The 17949-nt window shown below is 44.7% G+C and overlaps 1 protein-coding gene across 1 annotated transcript; it reads right to left on the reverse strand.

Annotated features, from left to right (window-relative positions):
• Positions 1–670: 670 nt before the first annotated feature.
• PTPRCAP (protein tyrosine phosphatase receptor type C associated protein) lies at positions 671–13731 on the reverse strand. The gene is made up of 2 exons (XM_033920647.1): positions 13659–13731; positions 671–1772 (listed from the first exon to the last, which is right to left on the reverse strand). The coding sequence occupies exons 1-2, from the start codon at positions 13696–13698 to the stop codon at positions 1075–1077; spliced, it is 738 nt and encodes a 245-aa protein (XP_033776538.1). The 5' UTR covers positions 13699–13731; the 3' UTR covers positions 671–1074.
• Positions 13732–17949: the final 4218 nt, after the last annotated feature.

A 17949-nucleotide genomic window follows, 5' to 3' on the forward strand; every position in this document is an offset into this window, starting at 1 on the left:
ATATAAAAATTGATTTACATAAATTACAGTTTCCCGCGCGCTATACCCGTGTGCGCATTTTACACGGGTGCGCGGTATATGAGTGAAAATACGGTACTCTTCTTCATTCTTAATATACATCTGTGTACTTTATTAACACCACCAAATGGGACAAATAGTTGATTTTTTTTATTTTATACGGAGCACATGTTTCTTGGCACTGTTTTGGTTGGCAACCCCCGCTGGACATTAGTAGAAGTATTTAAAGCTCACTGCTCACGGTTTGTTACAGTCTAACTTACCGGTATATAAATTTAAAGCGAAGAAAAGTATTGGAAAGAGATTTAATAGCTTCTTTAAAACCCATCTGTAAAAACCTGGATTGTTTGCCTAGAGTTAAGCAACTAATGCAGAATACATCATACAGTAGACTCTGTGAACCGGAACTCAATTAACCAGAACTCTCGAGCAACCAGAAAAGAAATCTAAGAAATACCGTAATACTTTAAATGAAAATAAAATCAATTTCTGAAGGGAATTTAAGTGTAAACTTGGCACGCCACACCTGAGTACGCCCACGCTTTGCCTACCACATGTCCGGTAGTTTGTCTGGAACAGTTTATGGTATGACCTAGTATGGGGTATAGTATTAGTTACTTAATAGTAACTCTCAAGCAACCAGAAACTACATTTATCCGGCATCTCTCAATCCCCATGGGTGCTGGTTAACTGAGAGTCTACTGTACATATACTGTATATACAGTCAGAAAATACAAAGCCAGAAGCAATCAAACATGAAAACAGAGGCAGTCATATACATATACATATATTCTTATATATACAGAATTATTTGTTGGAAATTTAGGCACATTTGGGGTGGCTCGGGGTGCCTCTCTTACCTCTCTCAATTTTTTTGGTTTTTAGTTTTTACTGTCTTCATATTTTGGGTGTATTGGAATGGTTCTCCTACCCTTCCAAAAATCCTGAAAAAAAATAAAAAGAAGGGGGGAAATTGGAACACATCAGCCCCTCATCCCAGTAAAACCTTTCCACCAATAGCCTCCCATCTTTCAGTGCCCAGAATTTTGCTTTTTCCTACAGTGCAGTGACATCCTGTCGCTCTGAACCCTGTAAACTGTCCTCTTGCCACACAGCAGAGCCAGAGAAAGCGTGGAGATCGCAGAGCAGAGCTTCTGAACTTCCAGCCTTTGGCTTTTCTCCCGCTGCTTTTGGTGTCTGTGCTCCGACACCATCTCTGAGGTCCCGGCCACTACAACTGGAGTAATCATCTTCGCTGTTGGGCTCATTGCTACTGCTCTCGTCAGCGCCATCATCCATAGCCCGCGAGCTACGTCTTCCCATGCTCCGCTGGCTGTACGTATCCTCTCCGTCGTCCCCCTCCTCCTCGTCTCGCTGCGGCAATTCCATTTCCTCTGCATCCTCCCGGAGATGTTCATCAGCAGCTTCCCCCCTCACCCGGGAATAGAATATCCGCCAAGTTCCAGCCACTGCACGCAACAGTCTTCCTATAGCTCCTGCGTGCCACTCCTCCTCATCGTCGCCTCTGCACAGGTTTCGGGGATGGTATCTGCCCTCTGTGATCCGGTTTAGATGATACCAGGCCACAATGAAGGCGGCTAGCAGGAAGAGGAAAAGCAGGAGCAGAACCACCACAGTGGTTGTGAAGTCCTTTGGCTCCTTCTCTAGGGCCTGTACACCAAACATGAAAAATAAAGAGAGAGAGACCCAGGTCCAACCTGAACCTGCCTGTGCCATAGCTGCCAAAAAGAAACCTATAAAAAAACAAAAAACAGAAAAACAGGCATTAGCACTTATTAACAAGCAGCATGACAACTCTGCTCTGAATTTGGAGGTTGGTGCTTCTGGGTCTGATTCGGGAAATGGTGCCTGCGAAATGGGCACCTACCACATGCCAACCTATATCCTATATAATAAAACTTTACCCGCACACATGAAGCACTTTATAAAAAAATACAAAAAAGTAGATTTAATATAGGATATAGATTTTATTATATATATCCTATATAATAAAACCTTACCCGCGCATGCCTCCACCAGCCCGTTATTACTTGAACACGGCTGTGTGATACTCTCTACAGCATATGTATCATCATTAAATCTACTTTTTTGTATTTTTTTTATAAAGTGCTTCATGTGCGCAATAAATTCCATAAAGACTCTCACCAGACTTTCCTAACAGCTAAGTAAAATTAAATCAAATCATTAAATGTAGGCCAACACGGTCTATATCCACAGCAATTTCTACAAAACCTACACCTTAAGTAGACCATTCAAAGACCGCGGTGGTGCCACCGTGTATTTAACTATCACGCACAGACTGGTGGCACCCAAATCGTCATCGGTCTTGGAGTTTTAAATATATTTTATGATTTCTTCTAGTTTTTACACTTTATTAATAATTGATTTAGTTCAAAGCTAATACTCATCTTTAGTATCAACATGGCTAGGGGGGGGTCAAGTTCCAACATAGAACTATGTTTCGCCGAAGCTTTTGGCAGGCCTACATTTAAGAAGTCTGACTAACGCCTACGAGAAGCACCTAGACGTGTCTAAAGATGCCTAAGGCCACTTCCGGCATAAACCACACCTAAGCCGGCCTTAGGCATCCGGAGGCATGCCCAGATGTCTCCATACATGTGCGAATGATGGCCTACAATATAAGCATTCTTCGCCCTGCACCATCATTCATATGTGATAATTGTATTCCAGAATGCTATAATGTAGCTTACCTCTCACTAAGGAAGAGACGGCAGCCCCAGAAACACTGCACAAAATAAATTTATAAGGTGGAAACACAATAAGACGGAGAAGATCAGGTCGCCAACAACAATTAGAGGTTCCCTGCGGAGAAGAGGAGACTGAGCTCAAGGCCTAAAGTGCAGTATATTAAAAAGGCAAAAAGGACAAGAATATATTTATGCAAAAACACTTAGGGGCAGAATCTGTATAGGATGCCAGTCTCAGCAGCTGCCTAAGAAGCAGCTGAGAGTCGCACACCAGCATCCTATACAGAATCGCGTCTGCTCTAACAGACAGATCCCTAACTTCAGCTAACCACCCCGATTCTCTAACTGGCGCCCATGTCACAGGCACCGGTTAGAGAATTGTATTGCCATCAGCTGATCACGGCAAGGAAATCCCCTTGCCATGAGCTGCTGCAGCAGGGAACCCCCCCCCCCCCCCCGTGAAGTCCCCTGGCAGGAGGGATGTCCACTTCCTCCTGCCAGAACCACAGAACCCACCCCTGAACTTCAGAACCCCTCCACCAACTGGTGATATCCCCAAGACCCCACCAACCAAAAACACCCCCCCTCTAGGCTCCCCAAACTACCCTTAAGCTTCTAGACCCACCCCACCCCATACCTCTTTGTTGAAAGCCCGGCCGGAGAGATGCTTACACCCTTCAGCCGGCAGGCCCACCAAACCAAAATGGTGGGCCTTCCCTTTCCTGATGCATTCTGAGATGCACCATGGAGGGGCCTAAGGTTCCGACTGGCTCAGATGCCTAAGGCCCCTCCTGGGATGCACTGGGAGTGGCCTAAGACTCTGATTGGCCAAATGCCTAAGGCACTGGGAAGGAGGCTTAAGACTCCGATTTTTTTAGGCATCTGAGCCATTTTTATGCATCTGAGCCAATCGTAGCCTTAGGCCCCTCCCTGGTGCATCCAGAACGCACCGGGAAGAGGAAGACCTGACATTTTGCTGACCTACAATTCAGGTATCTATCACAGCCCTAGGGAGATGCCTAGGGCCACTTAAACTCGCCCAAGGCCACTTCCAGGCGAAACCACACCCACACCCAGCCTTGGGAGAGCTTAAGTGTCCCGACGCGTCTCCCTCAGCCTCAACAAACGCCTACAGTGTATACGGGCTTGTTTTTTAAACGTGTGTCCCGATTGGCTAGTTTGACAGCGGTAGGACACCTACCACCTACCTACAATTGGGACATCATTTATAGAATCTGCCCCTTAGAATAATTGGGGATCTCCAGAAATAAAATGTATACAGCCCTGATTTCAGCCAAAAAAAACCCAGATTAGACCAAGGCAAGATTAACACTCTATTGGACCCTAGGCAAACTTATATGTTTGCCTCCCTGCCCCAAGTCACATTCATGGCCTTCCCCTTACATTTCACCTTTCCAGCAGTATGAGGGGAAGTTCACTGGTATAATTGGTCTGATCCAGTAGGGCTATTCATATGTTTTTATGTTCTTAACTGCATAGGCCACTCCAAAGGTCCCTGAAGGCCACCATTGTCCCACAGGCCTTGCACTGAAGAACATCTTCTAACTGTGTCGGAAGATTTCTTGATGCCTGAACACACATGGCTATAAAAGTAAGCATGATCATCTTAAACTGTGCTCAATATGCTATTGGTAACCAGTGCAATGACTTCAACGTGGGCAAATATAGTTAGTATGCCACAACATTGTAAAAATATAAGACACTTGGAGGGGAAGCTTCAGACAAGCCCAAAAGATCCCTAGAGATGGAGAAGCATCAGATGAACCTACACGATGCCTAGATATGGGGAAGTGCTAGATTAGATTGGGAAGCATCAGACGAGCCCAAAATATTCATTGAGCTGAGGAAGCATTGGACAAGCCCAGAGGATCTCCAGAGATGTAGAAGCTTTAGACAAGCCCAAAAGATCCCTAGAGATGGGAAAGCATCAGACGAGCCCAGAGGATCCCTAGAGATAGGAAGCTCTGGATGAGCCCAGAGGATCTCTAGAGATGGAGAAGCATCAGATCAACCCACAGGATGCCTAGAGATGGGGAAGTGCCAGATGAGATAGGGAAAACATTGGATGAGCCCAGTAGATCATTTGAGATTGGGAAGCATCAGAGGAGCCCAAAATATTCATTGAGCTGAGGAAGCATTGGACAAGCCCAGAGGATCTCCAGAGATGTAGAAGCTTTAGACAAGCCCAAAAGATCCCTAGAGATGGGAAAGCATCAGACGAATCCAGAGGATCCCTAGAGATGGGAAGCTCTGGATGAGCCCAGAGGATCTCTAGAGATGGAGAAGCATCAGATCAACCCACAGGATGCCTAGAGATGGGGAAGTGCCAGATGAGATAGGGAAAACATTGGATGAGCCCAGTAGATCATTTGAGATTGGGAAGCATCAGAGGAGCCCAAAATATTCATTGAGCTGAGGAAGCATTGGACAAGCCCAGAGGATCTCTAGAGATGTAGAAGCTTTAGACAAGCCCAAAAGATCCCTAGAGATGGGAAAGCATCAGACGAGCCCAGAGGATCCCTAGAGATGGGAAGCTCTGGATGAGCCCGGAGGATCTCTAGAGATGGAGAAGCATCAGATCAACCCACAGGATGCCTAGAGATGGGGAAGTGCCAGAAGAGATAGGGAAAACATTGGATGAGCCCAGTAGATCATTTGAGATTGGGAAGCATCAGACGAGCCTAAAATATTCATTGAGCTGAGGAAGCATTGGACAAGCCCAGAGGATCTCCAGAGATGTAGAAGCTTTAGACGAGCCCAAAAGATCCCTAGAGATGGGAAAGCATCAGACGAGCCCAGAGGATCCCTAGAGTTGGGAAGCTCTGGATGAGCCCAGAGGATCTCTAGAGATGGAGAAGCATCAGATCAACCCACAGAGATGGGGAAGTGCCAGATGAGATAAGGAAAACATTGGATGAGCCCAGTAGATCCTTTGAGATTGAGAAGCATCAGATGAGCCCAAAATATTCATTAAGCTAAGGAAGCATTGGACAAGCCCAGAGAATCCCCAGAGATGGGGATGCTTTAGATAAGCCCAAAAGATTCCTAGAGATGGGGAAGTACCAGATGAGCCCAAAAGATCCCTAGAATTTAGGAAGCAAAGGCAAGACTGGAGATCTAGAACAGTCTGCAGAGCTAAAGAAAATAGAAATTAACTGGCCTTTGCTGTTGTTATCTGCTATTACAGTCTATATTTCTAGAATGCCCACTGACTGGCTGGAGCCATAGAAGTCTGAATTCTAATGTGAGTGAAATGGCAATGTTTGTGACACCTACTCACATTCAAAGCTGGTAGGTGTTCAATGGGAAGCACAGGCTGCAAAGCATTATGGGAGATTTTTGAAGTTGTGCCACTGGAGGTGTGTGTGTGTGTTTGCATCCTCTGTTAAACTTGCAAGTGCAGGATGCAGGATGTGAACGCAGCTGTGAGAAGCAGCCACCAAGAAAGGAAGGCAGAAGCCACATCGGGTGAGGTCTGCATGCAGAGAGCAGTCATTTTTCCATTCTCGTACCACCTCAAGTTTCATAGAGAAAAAAATCATGATTCTCAGAGCTACTGGTAACAGCATGAGCACAAACCAAGCCGTACATTTCGCCTGTGGTCCTTTCTTGGCCATCTCAAGCATGCTAGGTTTAGCCTTCTCAAATAAAATATATATGTAATACTCGGGAGTAACCTTGGGCTTCGAGCAGCAAGCTGAGTGCTGAGAAAGGCCCGGTCCATATTCTGCTTCTCCAGCTGATGTTCCTTTTGTGTTGGGAAAATGACGTCAGCTACCGTAGCCTCAGGCATATACTTGGGCCCTAGATTCGCTAACAGGTTCTGTGCTTTTCAGTGGGGCCTATTTACTAATAAGATGCATTAGCTTATTTTAATAAATCTATCCCTTAGAACGTACGTTCTCTGAGTCAGGGAAATACTTCTTGTAGCTGAATGTAACTGTCCTCGAGCACAAGTTTCAAAAAGCAAATGATCATAATATCTTACATTCGTATGCAACACAGTTTACAAACAGACAACATGTAAGACATACTAAACAATAATTCCATAATAAACTTGTAGCATATAATATGAATCTGATAAAATTATACGGCTCAATATTCAAAGCAATTTAACTGGGCAGGAGAGACCTGTGCTGGGGTTATCCAGGGATATCAGGAGTAGAGGATGACACGGGGACAAATTTTTCCCCGTTCCCACAGGAACTCATTTTCCCATCCCAGCGACTTCTTTTCCTGTCCCTGCCCCATTCCTGCAAGCTCTGTCCTCATCTGCACAAGCCTCAAGCACTTTAACATCATAAGTAGCAACATTCTAGAGCTCAGATTGTGATGTCATAATGCCTCATTCCACCAATGCCTAAGCTCTGTCCTCATCTGCACAAGCCTCAAGCACTTTAACATCATAAGTAGCAACATTCTAGAGCTCAGCTTGTGATGTCATAATGCCTCATTCCACCAATGCCTAAGCTCCATCCTCATCCACCACGAAAAGAAACAGGACCCAATTCTTCAACTCTTAACCGCCACCATAGAACCATTCAGGCATCAGGCAACGGCTCCCTCAGCTGCCAGATCGGAGCAACTGTCAAACTGGAAATCGGTAGGTGAGCTCAAAAGAAGCAAACACCAACGAGACTGGAAGTCCCAAATGAAAACAGCAGAGACCGAACAAAAAAACAACAAAAAATAAATTTAAAAGAAAAATCAACAAAGGCAAAATAAAACAAAAACAAAAGCAGGACAAGGGAGACAGCACAGAAGATGACCTAACTGGCCGCCATCTTGTTGGAATATTCATTTCTATCTCTATCTCTACCTCTGTCTTTATATTTTTATCTTTACTTTTCATAAATTGTTTCTTCAGGTGCTTTAGTTAGATTGTGAGCCTTTGGGACAGTTAGGGAATTTCCAAGTACCTATCTTATTTATTTTTATTTATTGTATCTTTTAATGCATCATTTTTGTAAACCGCTTAGAAACCTCACGGTTATTAGCGGTATATAAGGATTATTAAATTAAAATTAAATCTGCACAAGCCTCAAACACTTTAACATCATAAGTGTTCGAGGCTTGTGCGGTTAAGGAAATTGAGTTCCTTTGGGGACAGGGAAAAATTTGTCCCCGTGTCATTCTCTAGTCAGTAGCACTTAACCAGATAGGTCCACCTAAACCAAAACCAGCTATGTTGTAGGCGGTCTGGGGGCAGTGTCAGCACTTATTTGGTTAAATGTCAATATTCAACACTTAACCAGATAAGGTAACTGGACAAAATAGATGTCCGTATATGGCCGTTTGGTTGAGGATGGGCTGGGGAGGACTGGGATGGTTTGTACGGGCTGGAGTGAGCTTTGATGGAGACTTTAGTAGATGGAACCTAAGCAAAGTAAGGGCAGAGCTTAAGGTTCTGGCCCAGCAATAGCTAAGAAGAAGGAAGATTTAAATTAAATCAGTAATTTAAAGAGTGGGTAGGATTAGGCAGACTGGACGGACCATTTGGGTCTTTATCTGCCGTCGTCTACTATGTTACTATGTATATAAAACACAGCCCTAGCTTTGTCAGATTTCACTTATCCGATTTAAGGGATGAATACCAGATACAATGCTATCCATCCACATAAAACTGATATTCCATGCCAATACCTGAACAAGGCCTCACATTGAATACCTAAGCCTAAAACCAGAAGGGGCTATTAAATCACTGGCTCAATATGTATTCCATTGAATTTATACCCATCCTTCAGGTTGTCGCAGATCCGAAGACCTCCACAAGATGTTTCCAAATTTCACTTAGTTAGATTCATACTGCAACTCCACAGGCAACAAATTCCAGGAAAGTGGGTCTGTTGCAGAAGAGAACCTGTCATAAGCACATCCTGAGTGGATCTCTGTATCAGGAGTTGAACGTAAGGGAAGTCCGGGGCTGAATTCTCTTAATCCAAATGCATGAATCCTTCAGTAGTACCTGCCACCTAACCCCCCCCTTGCCCACAAACCCTGATACCATTTCTCATCCTAAAACATATAAACCCTGATTCCCTTCTGCCCCTCCCCATACACAAACACAGATACCCCATTTTTTCAATTAAATACTATCAAATGTCTTTATTACATTATAGCTTTAGAAAGGCTTTGATCATTACTAATAATGTTGGAAAGGGTAAGTATGCACTCTCTCCTGAAAGGTTAGGAAACAGTGCATACATGTTGCAAAGAGGGGTCATTGTTTCTGTCATAGGTTAAAAAAAAAAAAAAATTCAGGATTTTTCCTGTTATTTTGGGCCAGAATAATGGACAATATTGCTGTTTTTCATGTTGTTTCCAAGAAATGCACATCCATAGTTCTGTTTTGATTTGTTTCATTTGAAAGGTTTGGACAGTTTCCTGGAGGAAAAGTCCACAGTCTGTTATTGAGAAAGCCATGGGGGAAGCCACTGTTTGCCCTGGATCGGTAGCATGGGATCTTGTTACTCTCTGGGATTCCGGAATCATGCTATTCTTTGAGATTCTGTATGGATTGTTGCTACTCTTTGGGTTTTGGCCAGGTACTAGTGACCTGGATTGGCCACCGTGAGAAAGGGCTACTGGGTTTGATGGACCATTGGTAAGGCTGTTCTTATGCTCTTATGTGTGCCAAGTATAGGACAGTCAAGCCATTGTAACATCACTGATGAGGTTGGCTCTGAGGCATTATGACATCACAATCTCAGCTCTAGAATGTTGCTCTCATTGGGGTTCCAGAATCTTGCTATTCTTTGAGATGCTGGAATGTTGCTACTCTTTGGGTTTTGGCCAGGTACTAGTGACCTGGATTGGCCACCGTGAGAACGGGCTATTGGCCTTGATGGACCATTGGTCTGACCCAGTAAGGCTATTCTTAGGTTCTAAACTTCACAGCACAGATTTCTACTGGCCAGAAGGGACCGGTAGAAAACTGGACACTCTCTCTAGGTTGTGACCCCTTTCCTGGGACCAATGTGAGAATTCTGTAAGCTCTCCAGACCTAGGCCTTCTGCAAGGTTCATCCACCCCAGGCTATGACGTTTCAGAGTCCACAGTAGATCTATGGTTGAGCTTGATGACCAATAAATAATTTAAATTTACATCACCTTAGTACAAGCAATGACTTTGAATTATTTGAGGTATAATGGTTAAATGCAGTCATCGATACATATGAGCCCTTCAGAGCAAAAGAGGACCATGTCCACTTTGTGCATTATTTCAGCTATGCACCGATTCGTAGTCTCTATGCCTAAAGACTTGGAAGAAAACCAGATTAAAGCTGATTCAAGCACTACAGAGAAAGGAAAATGGTAAAACCAGAGGTTGAAGGGTGGTAGATTCAAGAGTAATGTTAGGAAATTCTTCTTTACGGAGAGGGTGGTTGATGTGTGGAATGCACTCCCAAGGGCAGTGGTGGAGAAGAAAACGGTGACAGAATTCAAGCGTGGGATGAACACAGAGGATCTCTAATCAGAAAATAATGGGTTTGCATTGAAGAAACTAAGGCCAGTACTGGGCAGACTTGCACGGTCCGTGTCCCTTATATGGACGGGCTGGGGAGGGCTTCGATGACTGGGATGGTTAGGATGGGCTGGAGTGAGCTTTGACGGAGACTCCAGAAGATGGAACCTAAGCATACTACCAGGCAGGACTCTGGGTTTCTGGCCCAGAAATATCTAAGAAAAAGGACCGTTTAAATCAGGGGTCTCAAAGTCCCTCCTTGAGGGCCGCAATCCAGTCGGATTTTCAGGATTTCCCCAATGAATATGCATGAGATCTATGTGCATGCACTGCTTTCAATGCATATTCATTGGGGAAATCCTGAAAACTCGACTGGATTGCGGCCCTCAAGGAGGGACTTTGAGATCCCTGGTTTAAATGAAATGCTTGATTAGGGAGCATGGATGGACCATTCAGGTCTTTATCTGCCATCATTTATCATGATACTTGTTCCATTTACTGGAATGTTGGAATGTCCACCTCACAACTTAGATGGCGGCCATTATTTCTCAGTATAACAAAGTGGACTTGGCCCACCTTTGTTCTCGGGGACTCACACGTAATAAGAATTAAAACACTTGAAAACCCCTTTCTTGTTCCATATCTAAATTTTAGCCTACTTGCTCAGGGGGAGAAATTTTATGAGACTGGTAGTGTCCCACATACAAAGAGGCCCGGAGTCTCAAAATGGCGCTGGAATCAGCCAGCGCCTGCAAAAACAGCGCCAACAGCACGTCACTCAAAACTGCAGTGCAGTTTTGAGAATCGCAGTCTGCATCAAAGGTAGGCACCTGAAATGTCAGCCAGGGTTTTTTCAGGCCTACATGTCCGGCAACTATCTTTGACGTGGAATCGTGCTTGGAGGCATCAAACATCAACCCGCCCATAGCCATGTCTGTTTTGATGTTCGGCCCTGGTAAGTGTCTGAGTAGATGCGATTCAGGCGCCTACTTTTTTTTTTCTCAATTGGTTTTTAATGGTGTGGTCGATTTACTGCACTGTTCATGACCAATTAAAATGCTTAACTTAGGCGCCACATGGGCGCCCACCAGCACCTTCCGAACGGCGCCATCTTGAGAATCCGAGCCCGAATGTATAGAAGAAACCAGGGTAATCTGGCAGGGGTATTTTTAAAATTGGGATCCATATAAACTGGGGGTGGTAGATGCCTGAAATACCCTCTGCAGGAGGAGGTGATAATGAAAACCAACTGAATTAAAAAATGCACTAGGATGGTCTCAGGACTAAAATATCTCCCATATGAAGAACGTTTGAGCAGGCTGCGCTTATATTCTCTCGAAGAGCGCAGGGAAAGGGGGGACATGATAGAAACATTCAAATACATCACGGGCCGTATTGATGTGGAGGAAGAAATCTTTTGTTTTACGGGTCCCACGGCGACAAGAGGGCATCCGCTAAAACTCAGGGGGGGAAGATTTCATGGGGACACCAGGAAATATTTCTTCACTGAAAGGGTAACTGATTGCTGGAATGGTCTTCCACGTCAGGTAGTCGAGGCCAGAGCTATGCTCGACTTCAAGGGACGATGGGACAGACAGGTGGGGTCGCTCCAGAGGAATGCTTAAAAGATGGATTCCTGAAGGAGGGAGGGAGGAGGGAGGGTTCTTGAGTGGGCAGACTTGTTGGGCCGTCGGCCCTTTTCTGCCGTCATAATCTATGTTTCTATGATAAACCAAGAGGAATCCTGTATGGAAGGCATGGAACCAAACAAACGTAGTAACATAGTAGATGACGGCAGATAAAGACCCGAATGGTCCATCCAGTCTGCCCAAACTGATTCAATTTAAATTTTTAAATTTTTTCTTCTTAGCTATTTCTGGGCAAGAATCCAAAGCTTTACCCTGTACTGTGCTTGGGTTCCAACTGCCAAAATCTCTGTTAAGACTTACTCTAGCCCATCTACACCCTCCCAGCCATTGAAGCCCTCCCCAACCCATCCTCCACCAAACGGCCTTATACAGACACAGACCGTTCAAGTCTGCCCAATACTGGCCTTAGTTCAATATTTAATATTATTTTCTGATTCTAAATCCTCTGTGTTGACTAGTTTTCAGCACCAGTAATTGAGAAGCACAGCTACTGCTGGATAGACTTCTGTGGTCTGTGCCCCGATCACAGCTGGACAGATGTAGCTTCAGTACGTGAGAACAAGGCCAGGGTCTCTCAAATTGTGGGCCCCGAAGGGATTCCGAGTGTGACACGAGAGATTACGGAATATTACTTTATTTTTAAAAATTCCTTTCATAAATATACACTAGAAATACTTGACACGTACGTCACGTAGGCAAAAGTCTGTCAATGTTATCAGTGTCTGTGTGTGTAAGCATATAACCGCCCAGATAAACATCATTCTTTGACGTGATCGGTCCTTGAAAACTAAGAGCAAGTGATTTTATTTTTATTTTTGTATGCAGTAGTTATCCTAACTTGAGCGACAAAGCATTGAAGGCTTTGTTACCCTTTTGGATCTTCTTATCTTTGCAAACTTGGATTTTCAACTCTGACAGAAATTACATTGGAAAAAAAAACAAGAGAGAAAGACTGCAGACGATAGATGATGAAATGCGTGTTGGCTTGTTGACTATCGGGCCATGTTTTGAGTTAATTTGCGCTCAAAAACAAGGTCATCCATCGCATTGATTAGCGATTCTATTCTATCTACTTTAGTTTCACCGTTGTTACAATTACCCATATATAGCTTAAAGAACTTTAAATAAATAACTCTCAAATTTAGCGTTTTGTTGGTTTTGCAGTTTTATCATTTCAAGTATAATGTGCCACGAAAAACATTTGCTCCGTTTAGTGGGCCAGAGCTATAAAAATTTGAGAGACACCGGTTTATTAGGTGCAGGTGGGGTACAGGGAGAATATATCCAAACAGGTTAGCTTTGCCCATACTATAAGAGAAATGAACCTCCAAACCTGACTTCTATAAGGAAGGGCTGGTGTTGGTTTATGTCTGATGAAGAGGAAAGATCTTAGTGGGATTGACTTTCAAACACTATTTGGCTTATTCTGTTCACAAGGCATGAAAAGAAGCGTAAACTCCAGAAATGTATTTTTTTAATCTACTATGTTGGCTCAAAAGAAAGCCCCCCTCACCCCAAATTTATTTTGTTGTGGTTATGTAACCTTTGATTTAAGACTAAAACAATCTATAAAAGAATGTCTTAAAGGTTTGTTTGTTTTTTTCTGACAACTAAATTATTATAGGAATGCATTTTGGTTTTAACACTTCAATGACTCCAGATGCACCACAGGCAGGAAATATGCTCTGTCTGCCATTCAAGATAAAAAGTGAGTCTTCCTAGAGAAAAGAGGGGAAATATTGGGAGGGGGGGGAGGGAAAAAAGAAACTTCTCTTACCTTTAATTTGCTGACACTGAGGGACCGGTGAAGATGGCATGAGCTCAGTTCAGGGGATTAGGACCTATTGAAGTCAGGGCACGGAAAAAAAGAAAGAGAGAGATGGTGTCTGTGGGAGTACGCAGGGCACAAACGTATGAGACACTTCCTGTCGAAGAGAGCATGAGAGAGTGGCGGAGTCGAGAAGAGATGCAAAAGTTAAAAATACTGAAAGAGCGAGAGCGAGAGTTTCCACCAGCTGCTCATCATACAATCTAATCTAATACAAGATTTCTGAATCGCCCTAAAGCCATTTCGTTCAAGGCGATTCGCATCGAAAGGAAGCCATAATAATTCTAAGGGAAAATACAATTCCTTGGATAAAAAGGTGTCCTTACAATTCTTTATAAGGACTAACTTTACAATTGATCATATGAAAATGTTTTTCAACATTCTGTCAAATTTCCAATAGCCAACTTTTGTCCTTATTTGTATAGGTGAATAATTCCAAATAACAATAGCAGCATATGTAAAACGAAGAATTAAACTGACGTTTAAAACGTACACTGTACTTCTAAAAGGGAGAAACTGCAATCAAAATGTATTAATCTATTACCGTATTTTCACGCATATAACCCGCGCGTTATACATGATTTTTACAAACTGAGTATAACCATGCGCGTTATATTCGTGAGCGCGTTATCCCCTTTTTTTTTTTTAACATAGTTCCCCCCCCCCCCCGACGTCCGATTCACCCCGCAGGACCGCTCGTACCCCCACCCCGAAGGTCCCACCCTTTCTCTGACATCAGAGAAAGGGCGGGACCGCCGGAAGAGGAAGCAGCGTAGACGCAGGGCTAAGAGAAGGGGCAGGACCGCCGGCAGAGGAAGCAGCAGGACGACGGTAGGCAGCTTCTACATGATGGGGGGGTGGGGAGGCTGTGGGAGTGCGAGCGGTCCTTCGGGGTGGGGGTGCGTGTTCGAGCGCGAGCGGTCCTTTGGGGGTGGGGGTGCGAGCGGTCCTGCGGGGGGGCGAATCGGACGTCGGGGGGGCATCAGGCTTTCAGGGTGGGGACAGGACTTCAAGGGGGAGAGGAGAGTCGGGGCGGGCTAAAGGAGAGTCGGGCTGGCCAGAGGAGAGTCGGGGCAGGCTAAAGGAGAGTCGGGCAGCGACGGGAGAGTCGGGGCGGCATGCGCGGTATAGGGGTGTGCACGGTATATAAAAATTTATTTACATAAATTACAGTTTCCTGCGCGCTATACACGGGTGCGCGGTATATGAGTGAAAATACGGTAGATGAATAATGCAAACATGTAAAGAACAAAGTGAGATGATGGGAAGCCTATGCCTGTATAATATGATGAATCAGACAAGCAGTTTTAAATTCTACATGTTTCTCTATAGGCAGCCAATTAGAAACATAGAAATAGACGGCAGATAAGGGCCACGGCCCATCTAGTCTGCCCACCCCAATGACCCTCCCCTACCTTTCTCTGTGAATAGATCCCATGTGCCGATCCCATTTGGCCTTAAAATCAGGCACGCTGCTGGCCTCAATAACCTGAAGTGGAAGACTATTCCAGCGATCAACCACCCTTTCAGTGAAAAAGAATTTCCTGGTGTCCCCGTGCAGTTTCCCGCACCAGATTAGCGCACGCTACCCAAAAAACTACCACCTGCTCAAGAGGAGGCGGTAGCGGCTAGCGGGTGCGGCATTTTAGCGCACGCTATTCCACGCGTAAAGGCCCTAACGCACCTTTGTAAAAGCAGCTCTAAGTTTCTTATAAAATATAGAAACACTATTGTATCTCACTCCAGTATTTTGAATCGGCTGCAATTTTTTTTTTTTACTATTTTTGAGTTTAAGTTCAAATACAAAATATTACAATAATCGAGTTGTGATAATATCGACATCTGGACCACCAATCCAAAATGATGTTAAAAAAAAAATAAGATGAATTTTTAACAAGAAAGGACCACCAAATATCTCAGTGGGATTGATTCAACCAAATTACTATGAAGTGCTCGGAACCTTAACGGTAGAGAGAACACAACCAGGGACACACCCCTAAATGCGCCTCTCTTACCCCCTCTTCTACGAAACCGCGCTAGCAGTTTTTAGCTCAGAGAGCCACGCTGAATGGCCCGCGCTGCACCTGATGCTCATGGGAACTCAATGCGCCTCTCTTAGTCTTTCACTGCACTTTATCGTACTGTTGCGCTACTTTACCGTAAAAAGGCTTTCGACAAGGTGCCACATGAAAGGCTGCTTAAGAAGCTGTGGAACCACGGGGTGGGAGGGGATGTGCACAGATGGATCAAGCACTGGTTGTCGGGTAGACTGCAGAGGGTCGGAGTAAAGGGTCAATATTCTGACTGGCGGGGAGTCACAAGCGGTGTGCCAAAGGGGTCGGTACTGGGGCCGTTACTCTTCAACATATTTATCAATGACCTGGAAAAGGAGGCAAAGTGCGAGGTTATAAAATTTGCAGACGATACCAAACTGTGCGGCAGAGTTAGGACCAGGGAGGAGTGTGAGGACCTACAAAGGGACCTGGACAAGCTGGAAGACTGGGCAAACAAATGGCAAATGCGCTTTAACGTGGACAAATGCAAGGTCATGCATATAGGGAAAAAGAACCCGTTGTTCAACTACAAATTGGGGGGGGTATTGTTGGGAGACAGCAGACTTGAGAGAGACTTGGGTGTGCTGGTGGATGCATCACTGAAGCCATCTGCACAGTGCGCAGCAGCCTCGAAAAAAGCCAACAGGATGCTGGGCATCATAAAGAGGGGCATAACAACCAGAACGCGGGAATTCATCATGCCATTGTATCGAGCGAGGGTGCGTCCACATCTGGAATACTGCGTTCAGTATTGGTCGCCGCACCTCAAGAAGGACATGGCGGTACTTGAGAGAGTCCAAAGGAGAGCAACGAAAATGGTAAAAGGGCTGGAACACTGCCCATATGCCGAGAGGTTGGATAGGCTGGGGCTCTTCTCTCTGGAGAAGAGGAGGCTCAGGGGAGATATGATAGAGACCTTCAAGATCATGAGGGGCATAGAGAGGGTGGATAGGGACAGATTCTTCAGACTGAGGGGGACAACAGGTACGAGGGGGCATTCGGAGAAACTGAAGGGAGATAGGTTCAAAACAAATGCAAGGAAGTTTTTTTTCACCCAAAGGGTCGTGGACACTTGGAATGCGCTACCGGAGGAAGTGGTCAGGCAGAGTACGGTACAGGGATTCAAACAGGGATTGGACGGATTCCTGAGGGATAAAGGGATCGTGGGATACTGGGGGAGGAGCTGGGATGTAACACAAGTATAGAAAGCTAACCAAGTAATGAGTATAGAAACCAAACCAGGTCGTGCATGTGCAAGACCGGAAGGTTAGGACTTCGATAGGAAGACAGGACTTAAATGAGAAACCAAGGTTGCAAGGGAGCCTCTTCTGGTGATACAGACAGGTCGTGACCAGTTTGGGCCGCCGCGGGAGCGGACTGCTGGGCAGGATGGACCTATGGTCTGACCCGGCAGAGGCACTGCTTATGTTCTTATGTAACTCATAAGAAACAACACCTATCTTGAATTTGTTCTGCGAACCCGTGTAGTCATCTCGGAACAAATTCAAGCTAAGTGTTGTTTCTTACGAGTTGATCAAATAACGAAAATTTATTTTGGTAAAGTAGCGCAACAGTACAATAAACTGCAGTGAAAGACTTAAGAGAGGCGCATGCAGGGGTGTGTCCCTGGTTGTGTTCCCAAATGAATATGCATGAGATCTATTTGCATACAATGGAAGCAGTGCATGCAAATAGATCTCATGCAAATTAATTGGGGAAAGCCAGAAAACCCACACTGGATTGCAGCCCTTTAGGTCCAACGTTGGACAACCCTGAATTAGAGAAAAGATCCTGGCTAGCCCTGTGATGAAGGATAAGAGGAGAGGAGAAAGAATGTATGAAATGCAGTAGAAAATAAAGTCTAACCCCTTGGTTGAAGTGGTCTAGTCAGCTGCCCTGGCTATGCCTGAGATAGGTATTATTTATTGGTTGGGACCAGGGAAGGACTAGGATTTACGTAGGAGACTGAAGAAGCCTCTTCCAATCATGCACAAAAAATGCTAACGCAATTTCTCCTTATTCTCTTTGTTCCTCAAACCTGATAGGTGACGGCTTGACTTGCATAGCTCACTTTACTGGTAAGATTAAGTAGATGTTAACTGTTATCAAGATTTCATTAGCTGGTAAACAGTTAAAAGCTCTTTGGTATCTAGGGAATAGATGCAGTGGGCCCACTGTTCAGTGTA

The sequence above is a fragment of the Geotrypetes seraphini genome, chromosome 14, assembly GCF_902459505.1.
Source record: "Geotrypetes seraphini chromosome 14, aGeoSer1.1, whole genome shotgun sequence".
NCBI classification, from domain to species: domain Eukaryota; kingdom Metazoa; phylum Chordata; class Amphibia; order Gymnophiona; family Dermophiidae; genus Geotrypetes; species Geotrypetes seraphini.

Excerpts from the sequence above, each read along its gene's own strand:
- PTPRCAP (XM_033920647.1), bottom strand. The coding sequence starts at position 13,698 with ATGCCATCTTCACCGGTCCCTCAGTGTCAGCAAATTAAAG. Across the intron at positions 1,773-13,658 it reads TCAGTGTCAGCAAATTAAAG|GTTTCTTTTTGGCAGCTATG; the intron begins GTAAGAGAAGTT and ends GTTTTTTTATAG.